The sequence below is a fragment of the Haliotis cracherodii genome, unplaced genomic scaffold (genome assembly GCF_022045235.1).
Source record: "Haliotis cracherodii isolate W230 unplaced genomic scaffold, xgHalCrac1.p SCAF_10, whole genome shotgun sequence".
Taxonomy (NCBI): domain Eukaryota; kingdom Metazoa; phylum Mollusca; class Gastropoda; order Lepetellida; family Haliotidae; genus Haliotis; species Haliotis cracherodii.
In genome coordinates this window covers 25435231-25452852 of record NW_027266265.1, presented here as the reverse complement: position 1 = coordinate 25452852, position 17622 = coordinate 25435231, and the positions used below count along the sequence as shown (strand labels likewise).

The following is a 17622-nucleotide window of genomic DNA, read 5'->3' as shown; positions in this document are numbered from 1 at the left end:
ACAAAATGGCGATCTCCACAAGACCACAAGTGTTAGCGCTTTATAGGTCCTTATTGCGCGAAGCACGTAAATTTACAGAATACAACTACAGGTACATAAATTGGCAACAATGCAGTTTACCGGGCGCAGCCTGAGCTCTTCCATTTAGTCAATTACCGCGCTATATAGTGCTGCCGCTGTCTCGCTAAACCGTTACCGTGCCTCACGCTCCGGCGATTCTCGCTTCACGATCCAACACCCATTTTCGGTCTTAGGGAAACTTACACGTCTTTACGATCCAACACCCGTTTTCGGTCTTAGGGAAACTTAGACATCTCTACGATCCAACACCCGTTTTTGGTCTTAGGGAAACTTACACGTCTTTACGATCCAACACCTCTTTTCGGTCTTAGGGTTAGCTTGCTTTGGGCAAGGGTTAGCCATAAATTCTTACCTTTTCAAGCGTTAATCCAGTTAATCCGATTGGTTGGTCATGTTGACATAAACAATGGCGAATGTGGTTTCAAGAAAAGATGAATGGGAGAGCGGACAGTGACGTCACACACATCCGCAATTAATTGTTTTCTGAATTACGCATGCTTGTTAATGGGGTGCTAATGACCCGTTAAACGAGCACTGAATCAATGTGATAGCGCCTGTGGTCCAGTGGTAGAGCGTCGGCTAATTAACACATTAATTAGCCAGGCCAGGGGGCCGGCGAAGCACGTTCGGGCCCCCACAGCGCTAATTGGATCTGAAAAAGTGCGCCCGGTAAAGTGCACTACTCCCGGCTCAAAACTATAGCGTAGAACGGCCTACCTTTAGAATACAGTACCAAACAACTTTTCAAACACGTGACAATACCCTATGACGTAATTTGTAGTATTTTGTTGCCAGTCACACCGGCGAAACAATGCCCTGTGACGTCAGGGGGCATCGAGTGTGCATAAGGTCCTCCCAGTGATCTATCATCTCTACACGAAATGTCACTGAATACGCCAAGCGGTGTGGGGAGTTTTGAATATTTGTTTACCAAATATAGCCTGTGGCGGCACATTTTATAGCAAGCGCTAGTTTACGAAAGCACTTTTATTTTTTATTTATGTTTTGTTTTGTTTTTCTCGTAAATCAAGTGTCTAAAATGGTTATAAAAGCGAACTAAAATACATACCGTATATTATTTTTTCGATTAATTAATTTTCATTATTTTGCACAAGAATGCAGTTTATTAGGGATATTATATTGGCGCTGAACACATCCAAATATCGCTAGTGTTAGGGTAGGTTACCCTGAACTCTATCCTTAGCCCTTGGATTCCCTTTACGATCAATCACCTCCTTAGCCCTTGGATTCCCTTTACGATCATTCACCCCTTTACGATCATTAGGGTTAGGTACCCGTTTAGTGGTTAATAGATTACCCGAACTCTGTCCTTAACCCTTGGGTCCCCTTTACGATCAATCATCCCTTCGCGATCATTAGGGTTATACCCGTTGAGTAGGTATTATAGATTCTAATAGCGGATCCTAATATTCTTCACACAAAAACGTCAAGTAAAAAGGATGAAATGGTATTGTGTCGAATACTTTGGCTACTGGAAACTGTCCTGGAACATTCACACAAGCCACTTTCAGTTTCACCGGCTACATTTTTTCAGTACTGATTCAAAAGCGAACTAACCGTTGTGTCATCATTAGCCATGCACTTGCCTCCCTCGTTCCTTACTATTATCCACATCATCCTTACAGTGTTCCCTACCACACTTTTCTGTCACAAAATCCAACCGACGAATTATTAAAACCCTTGTCATTCATGCATACTCACGAGTTCAATGTCTGACGCCTGGAGCTATTTTCAGTTCGCGCCATATCGGATCATTCCTCGCCACTCTGTAGATTACGGAATGGGACGAGTGTGCCAAGTGGCATCGGGATCATAAGTTAGTGTCCGTAGACTATAGTCACGAGACACCATGCCTACCTGTAACCTTCGTAAGTGTCCATCACCTATTCAACCCTTTTCGTTCAGTTCCGTAACGTCTTAGGCATGACTAGGTAAATTTGCACTTTGTTTCACAGTGTGGACGTAGCTCAATTGGTTAGCTGTCTGGGTAACAGTCCGAAAGACAGATTCTCACAATAACTGGTTGCTTGTCTTGGAGACATGTGACCTACAGCAGAAACCGTCATCAGGAGAAGTTGTGGTACTGAAATCTGAAGGTGCTCCTCTTTAATAAATGTTACACCAAACACTTATTACTAGGGTAACTGAGTAGTGAAAACGTAAATATTTTGTGAGAATCCGTCAGACGCAAACTTGCGACCTTCGGATTGTTAGCCCACAAGCCAACCAACTGGGCTACCTCCACACTGTGAAACTAAGTGCAAATTTACCTAGTCATGTCTATGATGTTATGGAACGGAACGAAAATGGTCGAATAGGTCATGGACATGTACAAAGGTTACGGGTAGACTTTAGTCTACAGACACTTACGGATGGTGACATTTGGTACACTCGTTCCATTCTGTAATCTACAAGATACCGAGTGGTAAAGAATGAGCCGATATTGCATGAACTGAAAACAGCTCCAGGCGTCAGACGTCGAACTCGCGAGTACACATGAATGACATGGTATTTAATAATTGGTTGGGAAATTTTTGTGACAGAAAAGTGTGGTAGGGAACACTGTAAGGATGTTGTGGATAATAGTAAGGAACAAGGGAGGCATGTGCATGACTAGTCACGATACAACAGTGAATTTGATTTTGAATCAGTACTGAAAAAATGTAGCCGGTGAAAGTAGTGGCTTGTGTGAATGTTCCAGGACTGTTTCCAGTCGACAAAATATTTGACATAAAACCATTTCAGCCTTTTTACTCGACGTTTTTGTGTGAAGAATATTCGGAGTCGCTATAGAATCTGTAATAGCCACTTAACGGGTACTGGGTTCTCCCTAACCCTAATGATCATAAACGGGTGATTGATCGTAAAGAGGATCCAAGGGCTAAGCTTGGATAGAGTTCGGGTAATCTAATAGCCACTAAACGGGTACCTAAACCTAATGATCGTAAAGAGTAGATTTGATCGTAAAGGGGATCCAAAGGCTAAGGATAGAGTTCGGGGTAACCTACCCTAACAGTGGCGACATTTGGATGTTTTCAGCGCTAGGGCAGCAACGATACACCTAGGATACGATACATATCTCAATACTTACATCCCGATTCAATATGTATATCGATACGCTATGATACACATAGTATCAAGAGAAGACGAGATAAATGAATTAAACATAGTTTATTAAAATGAAAATTTAAATGAAAGTGAATGAATGTTCATGAGTCATAAATTATATACTGTAATGAGTATTTTAACTTAATGAATCATCTGCCATTTTCATGTAATGGCTAGCAAACACAGAAGTAACAGTCGTACATATTTGTGTGTTGTGACTAGACAGTAGGAGTAAATACTAAATGTACCAGTGTCCAGTAACTAATGATTTGCCATTTTCATGTATAAAGGCAAAAAAACAATTACAAACAATTGTTGCAACCAACAGAACAGTCATGTTATGCACCATTTTAAAGGTCCAATCCTATTGTTTATTAATATTAATATTATTATATTTATCACAATATTTAAATAATGCATTTACAACTTATGTAAATAAACAAATGTAAGCTAACACATTCATAACATCGAGATTAAGGACCAAGGAAGCGAAAATTTGACGATTTTCGGCAAGTATAGGATTTCATGAGATCCACTTTCCTATTTCTTTTTTGTTTCCATTGTTTACATAATTGGAAAATTATTTCAAAAAGAATTATAAATAGTATCTGTTGTCAACCATTTCCCAATAACAGCACTCAGTAACACGAAGAAATACCTCTGTTTTCGAAGCTTCCCATGAATAACACATTCGTCGAAGACTGACATATGACACATCGTTAGAAAGCTTGTTGTTTCATCTACACGCTTGTAACATCACCTGGAGTCTATATGTAGCTATAACAATGAATTCTTTGGATAAGAATTGGTTTCTAATGACACTCTCTTAGCGAAATCTGCTACAAGGTTCATGATTGGTCAAATTTGAGCACGTGACTTCAGGCATCTAATCAAATTACAGCTATGGTACCTTCCTTGTGCATGATGAATTTCAGATTTTGACAAAATATGTTGATTAAATCGTGTTATTCTGAACATTTTAAACAGGAAATCGTGATCTATATTAAAAATATGGAGCTTCGTGGTTGTAACATGCTAGGTTACAAGCTGTGACAAAGATTTTTCATGCATATATTTTGGCATTGAACATCGTGTCCAAGCCGAAAATTTGAGGCGACAAAAGCCGAGATGTCATTTCACTAACATTACACAATGGAAATAATAACTTTGCTGTAAGTTTGACAACTTTTAGATATTCTTTTGTTGATTTTATGTATAACTTTGTATAATATATTTAAAGATTTGCTTGAAATGTTTTTTTTTTGGTCTGACATGTTTGATGTGCACCCGTTGTCGAAGTGTGAGTCCGAGAATTAGCCTATATTTTCCATAACATTGCATGAAATAGTGAATAAATTTTTAATCTATCGATAAAAAAAAGATAAATTGAAATGGAATAAGTATTTCAGACATTGTGAAATGTGATAGATTTAATAAATGAATGATATGACAGGTAGGTTCTTAAAGTTATATACTATTTTGCTGTGACTACGGCCTGGTCGGTTAACCGGCCTACGTTGTCTGGGGACTCGATGCTTCTTGGCCGGTTTACCGGCCTATGGTGTTGAAAGAGTTAAAACACATTTAAAACGTATCTGTGATAAAAGTTTTTTAAAACAAACATATCGTGAAAAATCGAGATACGGCATAAATCACGCACCATATCATATTGAGTGAATCGTGATGCTTGGGTGTCCCAGGATATCGTTTCAGCCCTATTCAGTGCTAATAAACTGCATTCTTGTGCATAATAATGAAAATTAATGAATCAAAAAAATAATATATGTATATTTGTTCCAATTTATAACCATTTTAACCACATGAATTACGAGAAAAACAAAATAAAAAATATATGTAAAATAAAAGTGCTTTCGTAAACTACGGCTTGCTTTAAAATGTCAGCCGCAAGATATATTTAGTTAACAAATATTCAAAACTCTCAACACTGCTGGGCGTATTCAATGACATTGCGTTTAGAGATGATAGATCACTGGGAGGAGTTATGCACACTCAATGACCCCTGACGTCACAGGGCATTGTTTCGCCGGTGTGACTGGCAACAAAATACTACAAATTACGTTATAGGTTATTGTCATGTGTTTGAAAAGTTTGTGGTACTGTATTCTAAAGGTAGGCCATTAAAGAATACACTTAAGGTGGGAATCGATACTTTTTACAAAGTGTGTGAATGTGATCGATACTTATATTGAGAAGTAGAAAATCACGATCCACTGATGTATCAGTGATCTGTCATTTGCAAAATCTTCCTGCATAACTGTGGATGGCAGACAAGCAATGTGTGTCCACCTTGTGCTTTTGAAGCACTGAACCCATGTGTGCACAGAGTTGTTGCTTGTATTGGTTGGACTTTGCTTTTGCTCCATTTTCCAGTTGTTCTTCTGAGTTTTTCTTTCTCTCTTGTATCCTCTGCTCCTTCTTTGTGTTCTTCATCTCCTTTTCCTCCTCTTGCTCCTTCTTTGATTGTTGGACCTCATCACGTAATTAATTGATTTTGGTCTATTTGGACTGGGGAGTGACAACAGGTGGAGAGGGCAGAGGGAGGTACTGGGGCCACTGTAACTTCTGCAGCCTCTGGAGCAGAGGTAGGTACTGCAGCCTCTGTAGCTTCTGCAGCTTCTGGAGCAGAGGTAGGTACTGCAGCCTCTGGAGCAGATGGAGGTACTGGGGCCACTGTAGCTTCTGCAGCCTCTGGAGCAGAGGTAGGTACTCGGGCCTCTGGAGCAGAGGGAGGTACTGCAGCCTCTGGAGCAGAGGGAGGTGCTGGGGCCACTATAGCTTCTGCAGCCTCTGGAGCAGAGGTAGGAACTGCAGCCTTTGTAGCTTTGGCAGCTTCTGGAGCAGAGGTAGGTACTGCAGCCTCTGGAGCTTCTGCAGCTTCTGGAGCAGAGGTAGGTACTGCAGCTTCTGGAGCAGAGGGAGGTACTGTAGCCTCTGGAGCAGAGGTAGGTACTGCAGCCTCTGGAGACGAGGGAGTTACTGGGGCCTCTGTAGCTTCTGCAGCCTCTGGAGCAGAGGTAGGTACTGCAGCCTCTGGAGCAGAGGTAGGTACTGCAGCCTCTGGAGCAGAGGGAGGTACTGGGGCCTCTGGGGCAGAGGTAGGTACTGCAGCCTAGGGAGCAGAGGGAGGTACTGCAGCTTCTGGAGCAGAGGTAGGTACTGCAGCTTCTGGAGCAGAGGGAGGTACTGTAGCCTCTGGAGCAGAGGTAGGTACTGCAGCCTCTGGAGACGAGGGAGTTACTGGGGCCTCTGTAGCTTCTGCAGCCTCTGGAGCAGAGGTAGGTACTGCAGCCTCTGGAGCAGAGGTAGGTACTGCAGCCTCTGGAGCAGAGGGAGGTACTGGGGCCTCTGGGGCAGAGGTAGGTACTGCAGCCTAGGGAGCAGAGGGAGGTACTGGGGCCTCTGGAGCAGAGGTAGGTACTGCAGCTTCGGGAGCAGAGGGAGGTACTGCAGCCTCTGGAGCAGAGGTAGGTACTGCAGCCTAGGGAGCAGAGGGAGGTACTGCAGCCTCGGGTGCAGAGGGAGGTACTGCAGCCTAGGGAGCAGAGGGAGGTACTGCAGCTTAGGGAGCAGAGGGAGGTACTGCAGCCTCTGGAGCAGAGGTAGGTACTGCAGCCTCTGTAGCTTCTGCAGCTTCTGGAGCAGAGGGAGGTACTGTAGCCTCTGGAGCAGAGGTAGGTACTGCAGCCTAGGGAGCAGAGGTAGGTACTGCAGCCTCTGGAGCAGAGGGAGGTACTGGGGCCTCTGGGGCAGAGGGAGGTACTGCAGCCTAGGGAGCAGAGGGAGGTACTGGGGCCTCTGGAGCAGAGGGAGGTACTGCAGCTTCGGGAGCAGAGGGAGGTACTGCAGCCTCTGGAGCAGAGGGAGGTACTGCAGCCTGGGGAGCAGAGGGAGGTACTGCAGCCTTGGGAGCAAGGGGAGGTACTGCAGCCTCGGGTGCAGAGGTAGGTAATGCAGCCTCGGGTGGAGAGGGAGGTACTGTAGCTTAGGGATCAGAGGGAGGTACTGCAGCCTCTGGAGCAGAGGGAGGTACTGCAGCCTCTGGAGCAGAGGTAGGTACTGCAGCCTAGGGAGCAGTGGGAGGTACTGCAGCCTCGGCTGCAGAGGGAGGTACTGCAGCCTCGGGTGCAGAGGTAGGTACTGCGGCCTCTGGAGCAGAGGTAGGTGCTGGGGCCTCTGGGGCAGAGGTAGGTACTGCAGCCTAGGGAGCAGAGGGAGGTACTGGGGCCTCTGGAGCAGAGGGTGGTACTGCAGCTTCGGGAGCAGAGGGAGGTATTGCAGCCTAGGGAGCAGAGGGAGGTACTGCAGCCTAGGGAGCAGAGGGAGGTACAGGGGCCTCTGGGGCAGAGGTAGGTACTGCAGCCTCTGGAGCAGAGGGAGGTACTGCAGCCTGGGGAGCAGAGGGAGGTACTGCAGCCTTGGGAGCAAGGGGAGGTACTGCAGCCTCGGGTGCAGAGGTAGGTAATGCAGCCTCGGGTGGAGAGGGAGGTACTGTAGCTTAGGGATCAGAGGGAGGTACTGCAGCCTCTGGAGCAGAGGGAGGTACTGCAGCCTCTGGAGCAGAGGTAGGTACTGCAGCCTAGGGAGCAGAGGGAGGTACTGCAGCCTCGGGTGCAGAGGTAGGTACTGCGGCCTCTGGAGCAGAGGGAGGTACTGGGGCCTCTGGGGCAGAGGTAGGTACTGCAGCCTAGGGAGCAGAGGGAGGTACTGGGGCCTCTGGAGCAGAGGGAGGTACTGCAGCTTCGGGAGCAGAGGGAGGTACTGCAGCCTAGGGAGCAGAGGGAGGTACTGCAGCCTAGGGAGCAGAGGGAGGTACTGGGGCCTCTGGGGCAGAGGTAGGTACTGCAGCCTAGGGAGCAGAGGGAGGTACTGGGGCCTCTGGAGCAGAGGGAGGTACTGCAGCTTCTGGAGCAGAGGTAGGTACTGCAGCTTTGGGAGCAGAGGGAGGTACTGCAGCCTAGGGAGCAGAGGGAGGTACTGCAGCCTAGGGAGCAGAGGGAGGTACTGGGGCCTCTGGAGCAGAGGGAGGTACTGCAGCCTCGGGAGCAGAGGTAGGTACTGCAGCCTCTGGAGCAGAGGGAGGTACTGCAGCCTAGGGACCAGAGGGAGGTACTGCAGCCTTGGGAGCAGAGGGAGGTACTGCAGCCTCGGGTGCAGAGGTAGGTAATGCAGCCTCGGGTGGAGAGGGAGGTACTGCAGCTTAGGGAGCAGAGGGAGGTACTGCAGCCTCTGGAGCAGAGGGAGGTACTGCAGCCTCTGGGGCAGAGGTAGGTACTGCAGCCTAGGGAGCAGAGGGAGGTACTGGGGCCTCTGGGGCAGAGGGAGGTACTGCAGCCTCTGGAGCAGAGGGAGGTACTGCAGCCTCGGGAGCAGAGGGAGGCACTGCAGCCTCGGGTGCAGAGGTAGCTACTGCAGCTACCTCTACTTACTGGGACCCCTGGTTGTCGTTGCTTTTCAATGATGTGAAGACACTCCTTTTATGTACAAGATCAATAAACAATGAACAATACCTTAAATATAGCTGAGGGTGCCACAGAGAGTCAGTACAACCCTCCGGGCTGTGGGAGACAGGTCTGCTTGGTTAGAGCAACTAACCCCTCCTGCCTAATGTCTTGCTGCTGTATGTATTTAACAAAACTTAGAACAATTAAAGGAACATGATTGGTTGTTGATACACAAGGGGGTGTGCCCTATGATTAATGAATGGCTAGACAGAGGGGAATACTTAATCCTGTTGGACTGGCACTCATCTTGTTGACATATTTACTGTGTGCTCGGAAAGAGATTATGGTATCACTATAGACAAGCTTGTATGAGGCTAGTCCTTAATGAGTCTAAATTGAAGTATTTGCTGAATAGGTGATATACTTAAATAAAATAGTTCAGGGCAATCTATAAAACTATGTAGACATAACTTTTGTCTTATTGACTAGTACGTGAGGGAGATGGGTTCTCGTTACCTTCAGCTAGCATCTATCTAAAAAGCTATTACTGAAACTACTACTATTTTGTGTCTGCATTTTTCCTGGATCGTAATATGTATTACTTGCTGTTCTATAATTATATGAAATTTTGTATAAATGTTACACTATGATAAGTTATAAAAGCACTTGCTGTTTTCTATTAATATTAAATCATGATTATATACCAAAACCCATTGCAGCAGCTTGGGAAACGTTAGCAATTTGATTTTCAATTGTCTCGGGTATTGCTGTGGATCTGCCAATGGTGGCACCAGATTCTACCTGCCCTTTAACATGATCTGTTCATGTAGATTTAGGGATGCTATTAAGGGAAACAGCTTTGCCATAACATAGCATGCCGGACTTTATTGCAGAAACGGCAGCTTCCAGTTTTATAGTGTCATGCTGCTTGTAATGATTGTATGTACCTTTCTTCTTCTAGGTATGCTGCATCTTCAAATTAGCAAAATATTTGGCAGGATTTCCTTTTGTTAACATCAATTATTTGCTATTTATTTGCAACTTATTAATGTTTATCACTATTTGATACTATACTGAACCACAAAAGAAACGTCACCATGGATAGATATATGAGAAACCTTATTTGTCCAAACACTGTAAACATTCTTTGAGACATATTAAAAAGATGAATCTTGGCAAAACTGATCATCAAGGTTGAAATTAAAGTGTCAAATGTTCTTAAAGTGAAACACCACACTAGTCTCTGAGAAAATGGCATCACAAGTCAGTATCTCGTGTGTCCGCCATGTGCATTGATGACTGCCGTGTAACGTCGATACATGGAATGGATGAGGCGGTTGATGAAGGCCATAGGTACTTGAGCTCACACTCTGAGGAATGCCTGATACAGTTCAGCAGCAGTTGTCAGCCTTGGTCGGACGTCATTCAGCCGTCTTTGAATCTGGTCCCACTGGTGCTCAATGGGATTTAATCGGGACTGAGGGAAGGCCACTGCATGGTTCTGATGCCATTCTGCTGGAGGAAGTCTCTTGTTGCTCTCGCAGTGTGGGCACGGGCGTTATCATGCTGAAACTCGTTGCGGCGACATGCCAAATGAGGTATGGCATGTGGTCTCAAGACTTGATCAATGTACCGAGCTGCTGTGACACCATTGCCTCTCCCTGGACCGATGTTCTGGAAGACCACAGGGCCGACCCTCTTTGCAAGACCAATTCCACCCCAGACCATGATACTCGGACCACCCCCAAGTCTCTCCCAACAACACAAGCATCCGAATAACATTCCCCACGGTGTCACCAGACTCTCTTTCTGCCATCTGCTGTTGAGATACAGTAACAGCTCTCATCTGAGAAAAAGACTCTTCTCCACTGGTGGCACCAATGCTGGAGCTGTGTTGCCCACTGAAGACAGTCCCGGCGATGACATGGTTTCAGAATGGGTCCTCGGTGTGGCCTGTGATAGTGGAGGTGTCTGAGCATCAATCGTCAACCCATGGTGTCCACACTAATGTGTCACTGGTGTGTCGCCATGGTCTGTCGAGCAGTTTCCGCAGCAGTAACAAAGCAATCTTGAAGATGCTGTTACACAATCTGACGATCTTGACGTCGGGTGGTGACCCTTGGTCTTCCACTACGTTATCAGTCATCAGTAGTGTTGGTGGTTTGGGACCGTTGCTGGAGCCTGTGTAGGGTCCTTACGTGGACTTGAAATGCATTGGCTACTTACCGGGTGGTTTGTCCAGCTTGCAACTGTTTAAATTTCTCCTTTTACGTCAAGCATGGGTTGCTGAAGAGCTATTCTACCCCGACTCTTCACGGGTCCGGTCTGCCTTGCAGACATCAAGAAGATTATATTGTAAGAGAAAACAACTTCACTCTTGACAAGAGGCTGTGTCTAACGCTATTGTTATTAGGAATTTCAAAGAGTCCAGGGTTAGACACAGCCCCTCGTCAAGAGTGAAGTTGTTTTCCCTAGTTAAGAAGGGACTAGTTGTTCCCTCTAGTTAAGAAGGGACTAGTTGTTCCCTCTAGTTTAGAAGGGACTAGTTTACTCTAGTCAAGAATGGACTTAGTTGTTTTCTCCAGTTAAGATTGGACTAGTTGTTTGTTACAGTTAAGAAGGGACTAGTTGTTTTCTCCAGTTAAGAAGGGACTAGTTGTTTTCTCTAGTCAAGTAGGGACTAGTTGTTTTTTCCAGTTTAGAAGGGACTACATGTAGTTGTTTTCTCTTGTTGAGAAGGGACTAGTTGTTTTTTCTAGTTAGGAAGGGTCTAGTTTTTTTCTCCAGTTTAGAAGGGACTTGTTGTTTTCTCTTGTTTAGAATGGACTACTTGTTTTCTCTAGTTAAGAAGGGACTGGATGTTTTCTCTAGTCAAGAAGAGACTAGTTGTTTTCTCTTGTTTAGAAGGGACTAGTTGTTTTCTCTAGTTAAGAAGGGACTGGTTGTTTTCTCTAGTTTAGAAGGGACTAGTTGTTTTCTCTAGTTGAAAACAATCTCATTAAAATCAGACCTTAGTTCTCGCTATCGCTAAACAAAGATCTGAGGACATCACATCAAGGGTCACATCAAACTAGTTGTTTGTTCCAGTTAAGAAGGGACTAGTTGTTTGTTCCAGTTAAGAAGGGACTAGTTGTTTGTTCCAGTTAGGAAGGGACTAGTTGTTTGTTCCAGTTAAGAAGGGACTAGTTGTTTGTTCCAGTTTAGAAGGGACTAGTTATATGTTCCAGTTAAGAAGGGACTAGTTGTTTGTTCCAGTTTAGAACGGACTAGTTGTATTCTCTAGTTACATAGGGACTAGCTGTTTTATCACAAACTCTTAACATTTTTCTTGAACCACTGGTCCAAAATGAGCTCTTGAATAGTTGGACCATTGATATGGCTACTGGTGCCTGTTGACCTTCTACAGACACATCTGCAAACATCTCATGCCCCAATCATCTATTGCAGGATGTATGCTTTGAGGAAGACAAGAGATAGTTTTAGAACCAACAAAAATGTCACTGATCCTCAACAAATATGGAATCTCCTGAAAGATGCTCAACAAAATCTAACCATTATTCAGCGCCAGGTGAGAAGTTCTTATGATATAGCTTCCATTTATAACTGTAACTATATCTTACAGTATTATGTATTATACAGTATTACATATATTACATATATTACATAGTATACAATATTACATGTATTACAGTATTACACTATAAACTGTATTGAAACAGTTTAGAAAAAATTATGCCTCAGAATGGAAGAACAAAGTTCAGCTTCAAGTTGAGCTTGTTTAAAGAATGTGTATTGTTGTTCTTGAAAATCATCTGTCTGTCCCATCATCAACCTTTGCATGGGGGGCCTTTAATGGAACTCTCCAGCCTGTGTATGATTACATCTGGACCAGACAAAACAGTGGTTGACATTATGAGCAACAGTCTACATTGTTGTATGATGACACACAATCAACCAAGTCACCAAGCCTGACCACCTGATCAATTAATTTGCCTCCTACAATATGCATAGGTTGCTGGAGGAGCAAAAATCCCCACTGGGTTTAAAATAAGTTCTCACAGAATTCAGATCTGTTTATTGTACCATGGGCCGCTGGCCTATACATGTACATGAATAAGAATTGGACAGATCTGTTTTTTACATGGTCAGTATCATGTTTCTTACCGTATATCAAATTTGATTTTAGATGCCGCTATGGCCTTTGACTTGCATACCCATGTTTATCTAGATTTACTGCAGTTGACATCTGATTATATTGTTAAAAACTGAAAAGGGAAATATCATCTTGGACCAATACTCGGCCACATTTCCATGATCAATATCATTATTTGGCATTTAGTATAAATAATAATAAATGAGTTGTGCTTAAACATTTTCAAAACCTAGTCTATTTTTCCTGTTTTTGAAATTGGCTGTAATTATAACCCTGACTGTGAACTGCTGTGGTTGCAGTGTACATGATGTAATCAGTTACATGTGTGTGTAAAGTCAGATGTATGTTGCAGGTTGTTGTGGGCCAGCTGTACATGTGTGTGTAAAGTCAGATGTATGTTGCAGGTTGTTGTGGGCCAGCTCTACATGTGTGTGTAAAGTCAGATGTATGTTGCAGGTTGTTGTGGGCCAGCTGTACATGTGTGTGTAAAGTCAGATGTATGTTTCAGGTTGTTGTGGGCCAGCTGTACATGTGTGTGTAAAGTCAGATGTATGTTTCAGGTTGTTGTGGGCCAGCTCTACATGTGTGTGTAAAGTCAGATGTATGTTGCAGGTTGTTGTGGGCCAGCTGTACATGTGTGTGTAAAGTCAGATATGTGTTTCAGGTTGTTGTGGGCCAGCTGTACATGTGTGTGTAAAGTCAGATGTATGTTGCAGGTTGTTGTGGGCCAGCTGTACATGTGGGTGTAAAGTCAGATGTATGTTGCAGGTTGTTGTGGGCCAGCTGTACATGTGTGTGTAAAGTCAGATATGTGTTTCAGGTTGTTATGGGCCAGCACTACATGTGTGTGTAAAGTCAGATGTGTGTTGCAGGTTGTTGTGGACCAGCTGTACATGTGTGTGTAAAGTCAGATATGTGTTGCAGGTTGTTATGGGCCAGCTGTACATGTGTGTGTAAAGTCAGATGTGTGTTGCAGGTTGTTGTGGACCAGCTGTACATGTGTGTGTAAAGTCAGGTGTGAGTTGGAGGTTGTTGTGGTCCAGCTGTACATGTGTGTGTAAAGTCAGATGTGTGTTGCAGGTTGTTGTGGATTAGCTGTGCATGTGTGTGTAAAGTCAGATGTGTGTTGCAGGTTGTTGTGGGCCAGCATTACATATGTGTGTAAAGTCAGGTGTGAGTTGGAGGTTGTTGTGGACCAGCTGTACATGTGTGTGTAAAGTCAAATGTGTGTTTCAGGTTGTTGTGGACCAGCTGTACATAAGTGTGTAAAGTCAGATGTGTGTTTCAGGTTGTTGTGGGCCAGCACTACATGTGTGTGTAAAGTCAGATGTGTGTTGCAGGTTGTTATGGACCAGCTGTACATGTGTATGTAAAGTCAGGTGTGTGTTTCAGGTTGTTGTGGGCCAGCACTACATGTGTGTGTAAAGTCAGATGTGTGTTGCAGGTTGTTGTGGACCAGATGTACATGTGCGTGTAAAGTCAGGTGTGTGTTTCAGGTTGTTGTGGGCCAGCATTACATATGTGTGTAAAGTCAGGTGTGTATTGCAGGTTGTTGTGGACCAGCTGTACATGTGTGTGTAAAGTCAGATGTGTGTTGAAGGTTGTTGTGGGCCTGCATTTCATATGTGTGTAGAGTCAGATATGTGTTTCAGGTTGTTGTGGGCCAGCTGTACATGTGTATGTAAAGTCAGATGTGTGTTGCAGGTTGTTATGGGCCAGCTGTACATGTGTGCGTAGAGTCAGCTATGTGTTGCAGGCTGTTGTGGGCCAGCTGTACATGTGTATGTAAAGTCAGATGTGTGTTGCAGGTTGTTATGGGCCAGCTGTACATGTGTATGTAAAGTCAGATATGTGTTGCAGGTTGTTATGGGCCAGCTGTACATGGGTGCGTAGAGTCAGATATGTGTTGCAGGTTGTTGTGGGCCTGCATTACATGTGTGTGTAAAGTCAGGTGTATGTTGCAGGTTGTTGTGGGCCTGCATTACTTATGTGTGTAAAGTCAGGTGTGTGTTGCAGGTTGTTGTGGGCCTGCATTACTTATGTGTGTAAAGTCAGGTGTGTGTTGCAGGTTGTTGTGGGCCTGCATTACTTATGTGTGTAAAGTCAGGTGTGTGTTGCAGGTTGTTGTGGGCCTGCATTACTTATGTGTGTAAAGTCAGGTGTGTGTTGCAGGTTGTTGTGGGCCTGCATTACTTATGTGTGTAAAGTCAGGTGTATGTTGCAGGTTGTTGTGGGCCTGCATTACATATGTGTGTAAAGTCAGGTGTATGTTGCAGGTTGTTGTGGGCCTGCATTACATATGTGTGTAAAGTCAGATGTATGTTGCAGGTTGTTGTGGGCCTGCATTACATATGTGTGTAAAGTCAGGTGTATGTTGCAGGTTGTTGTGGACCAGCTGTACATGTGTGTGTAAAGTCAGGTGTGAGTTGCAGGTTGTTGTGGGCCTGCATTACTTATGTGTGTAAAGTCAGGTGTGAGTTGCAGGTTGTTGTGGGCCTGCATTACTTATGTGTGTAAAGTCAGGTGTGAGTTGCAGGTTGTTGTGGGCCTGCATTACATATGTGTGTAAAGTCAGGTGTATGTTGCAGGTTGTTGTGGGCCTGCATTACATGTGTGTGTAAAGTCAGGTGTGAGTTGCAGGTTGTTGTGGGCCTGCATTACATATGTGTGTAAAGTCAGGTGTATGTTGCAGGTTGTTGTGGACCAGCTGTACATGTGTGTGTAAAGTCAGGTGTGTGTTGCAGGTTGTTGTTGGACAGCTGTATGGTGAGGGGAGACTCATCATTGAAGGTGGAAGGAGCAATTCCCCCCCTGGGTAGCCACAACTGGTCACTGCCATGAACAAATGGAGGAATGTGTGGATGTTTGCAAACATTACTGACAGTTATCACTCTGTCAGCAAGACATCAGGGCAGTGCTCAATTGGGAAATGGTCTGTTTGCCTTGAACACTGCAGTGCTGGGACACCCTCAGACTGGTTACAGATTCAGGAATACAGAAAACATTTTTCAGCGGGTTAATAGTTGAAGATTGATGAGTGATATGGATTTGAGTTTGTTAGAATTTGTGTATATTGCATGTATCAATAAAAGAGGCTGATTCCCGACTTGTAAGTCAGTGCTCTATTCCTCCAGCTTTGTAAAGTTGCATTACTGAGTTCCAGTCCTGTATGTTCCAAATATGTTACATTATTAGTGAAAAGAATGTGATGGAGGAGAACTCTTTTGATTTCTTTTCCCACCAAGAATACAAATAAACGGAACTGTTATTTTGCAGGAAAGGCAGGTGGTTATAAAGTGATTGTCCAGAGCCTCAGAAATAACTACTGTTACTTTATACCAACCCTGAATTCATGTTTGGAGTAAGTTATGTTTGGGGTATAGGTCCCTGTTTGCACAAAGTGATCGTAGTGCTATGATTGTCATAAGTCTGTGTTGAAGTATGGCAATTACGATCATCTTAGTGCTACCATAACTTTATAGAACAGGGACCAAGTCAGAAGCCAGATGTGACAAAATGTCTGCTACTTATTGGGTCCATGTCCCACCAATCATGACAATGGCTCACTTATCACAGTCCTTTGTCTTTGAAGTATGAAATACAAGGGGTTCATATAACACACTGTAAATCACACAATCTGATTGGTGATAGTATCAGTGTCCAACATTTTGCAAATGTAAGTGCAGATAGCCAATGTGATCTGTGCCACAGAAATATCACTGGTCCCACAGAAATAACACTAAAACTAAGTAATTATAGACAATTTCACTTATTTGTTTTCACATTTTATCCTCAAAGTATCATGTTGAACTTACAATAAGTAAAGGTACTTGCACCATCAATTGAACGAATAACCAAGTGGAAGTGTGTCACCTGTGTGTTCCCTGAAGCCTGTGTTGTCTGGAGAGTGACCTTGCACCTGCATAGTTCCTGTAGGGAATAACTCAGTTTAACATGGGATATGCTGTGTGAAACATGTAATCAGATATACATTGGTTAGATATGACATGTTGCTTTTGTTTAACATACGGGTTTAGCAATAATGTACACAACACATGCCCTGCATGATTATTATTTTGCGAGGAAAACATGGGCATGAAGTCAGGATCTGGAACAGGAGCAAAAATATTTACACATAAAAAAATTAACACACACACACTACTTAAGGTGCACATCGATTCCTAGCAAGCTCTCATGTCACCATAGAGCTATCCAATTAGGACTGTCCCACAATATATCTGGTTGTGGGTGTTGTCTTACCCAACCCCTTATCCAGTCTCACACAGCATGGCTGTTACTCCCCCAGGACTCGGATCACTGCACGAATTTACATTCAGAGTGTCAAAAAAGGGCCACAAAACTGTATGACAATAGGGGTGACTTCAACAAAAGTCAACTTTCATTTTATGTCGAGCATGAATTCCAGCGGAACATTTATCATCATTTTAGCCACTTGAATTACGAAAGAAAATGAAAGAAAAAATGTTTTCACAAACTAGCGCTTTCTTTATTAAAAAATGCGCCGCCGCAGGCTATATTTTGTCACACTCCAGGGCGGTGGTGACTCAGTATAACACCAGGTACTATGCTGGCTGGCTGCCGGCCGCATGGAACTCTGGGTAGGAGAGTGATATTTTGCAAACAAATTTTCAAAACTCATCGCTTGGGGTATTCAATGGCGTTGCGTGTAGAGATGATAGATCACTGGAAGGAGCTGATGCACACACGATGACCCCCTGACGTCACAGGGCATTGTTTCGCCGGTGTGACTGGCAACAAAATACTAGACATAAGGGT

The 17622-nt window shown here is 44.1% G+C and overlaps 1 protein-coding gene across 1 annotated transcript; it reads left to right on the top strand.

Moving 5' to 3' along the window:
- On the top strand, window positions 1-15960 carry LOC139448235 (LYR motif-containing protein 4-like). The gene is made up of 3 exons (XM_071229759.1): window positions 1-91; window positions 12120-12240; window positions 15570-15960. Exons 1-3 carry the CDS (start codon window positions 6-8, stop codon window positions 15642-15644), a joined length of 282 nt encoding a protein of 93 aa, XP_071085860.1. The 5' UTR covers window positions 1-5; the 3' UTR covers window positions 15645-15960.
- Window positions 15961-17622: the final 1662 nt, after the last annotated feature.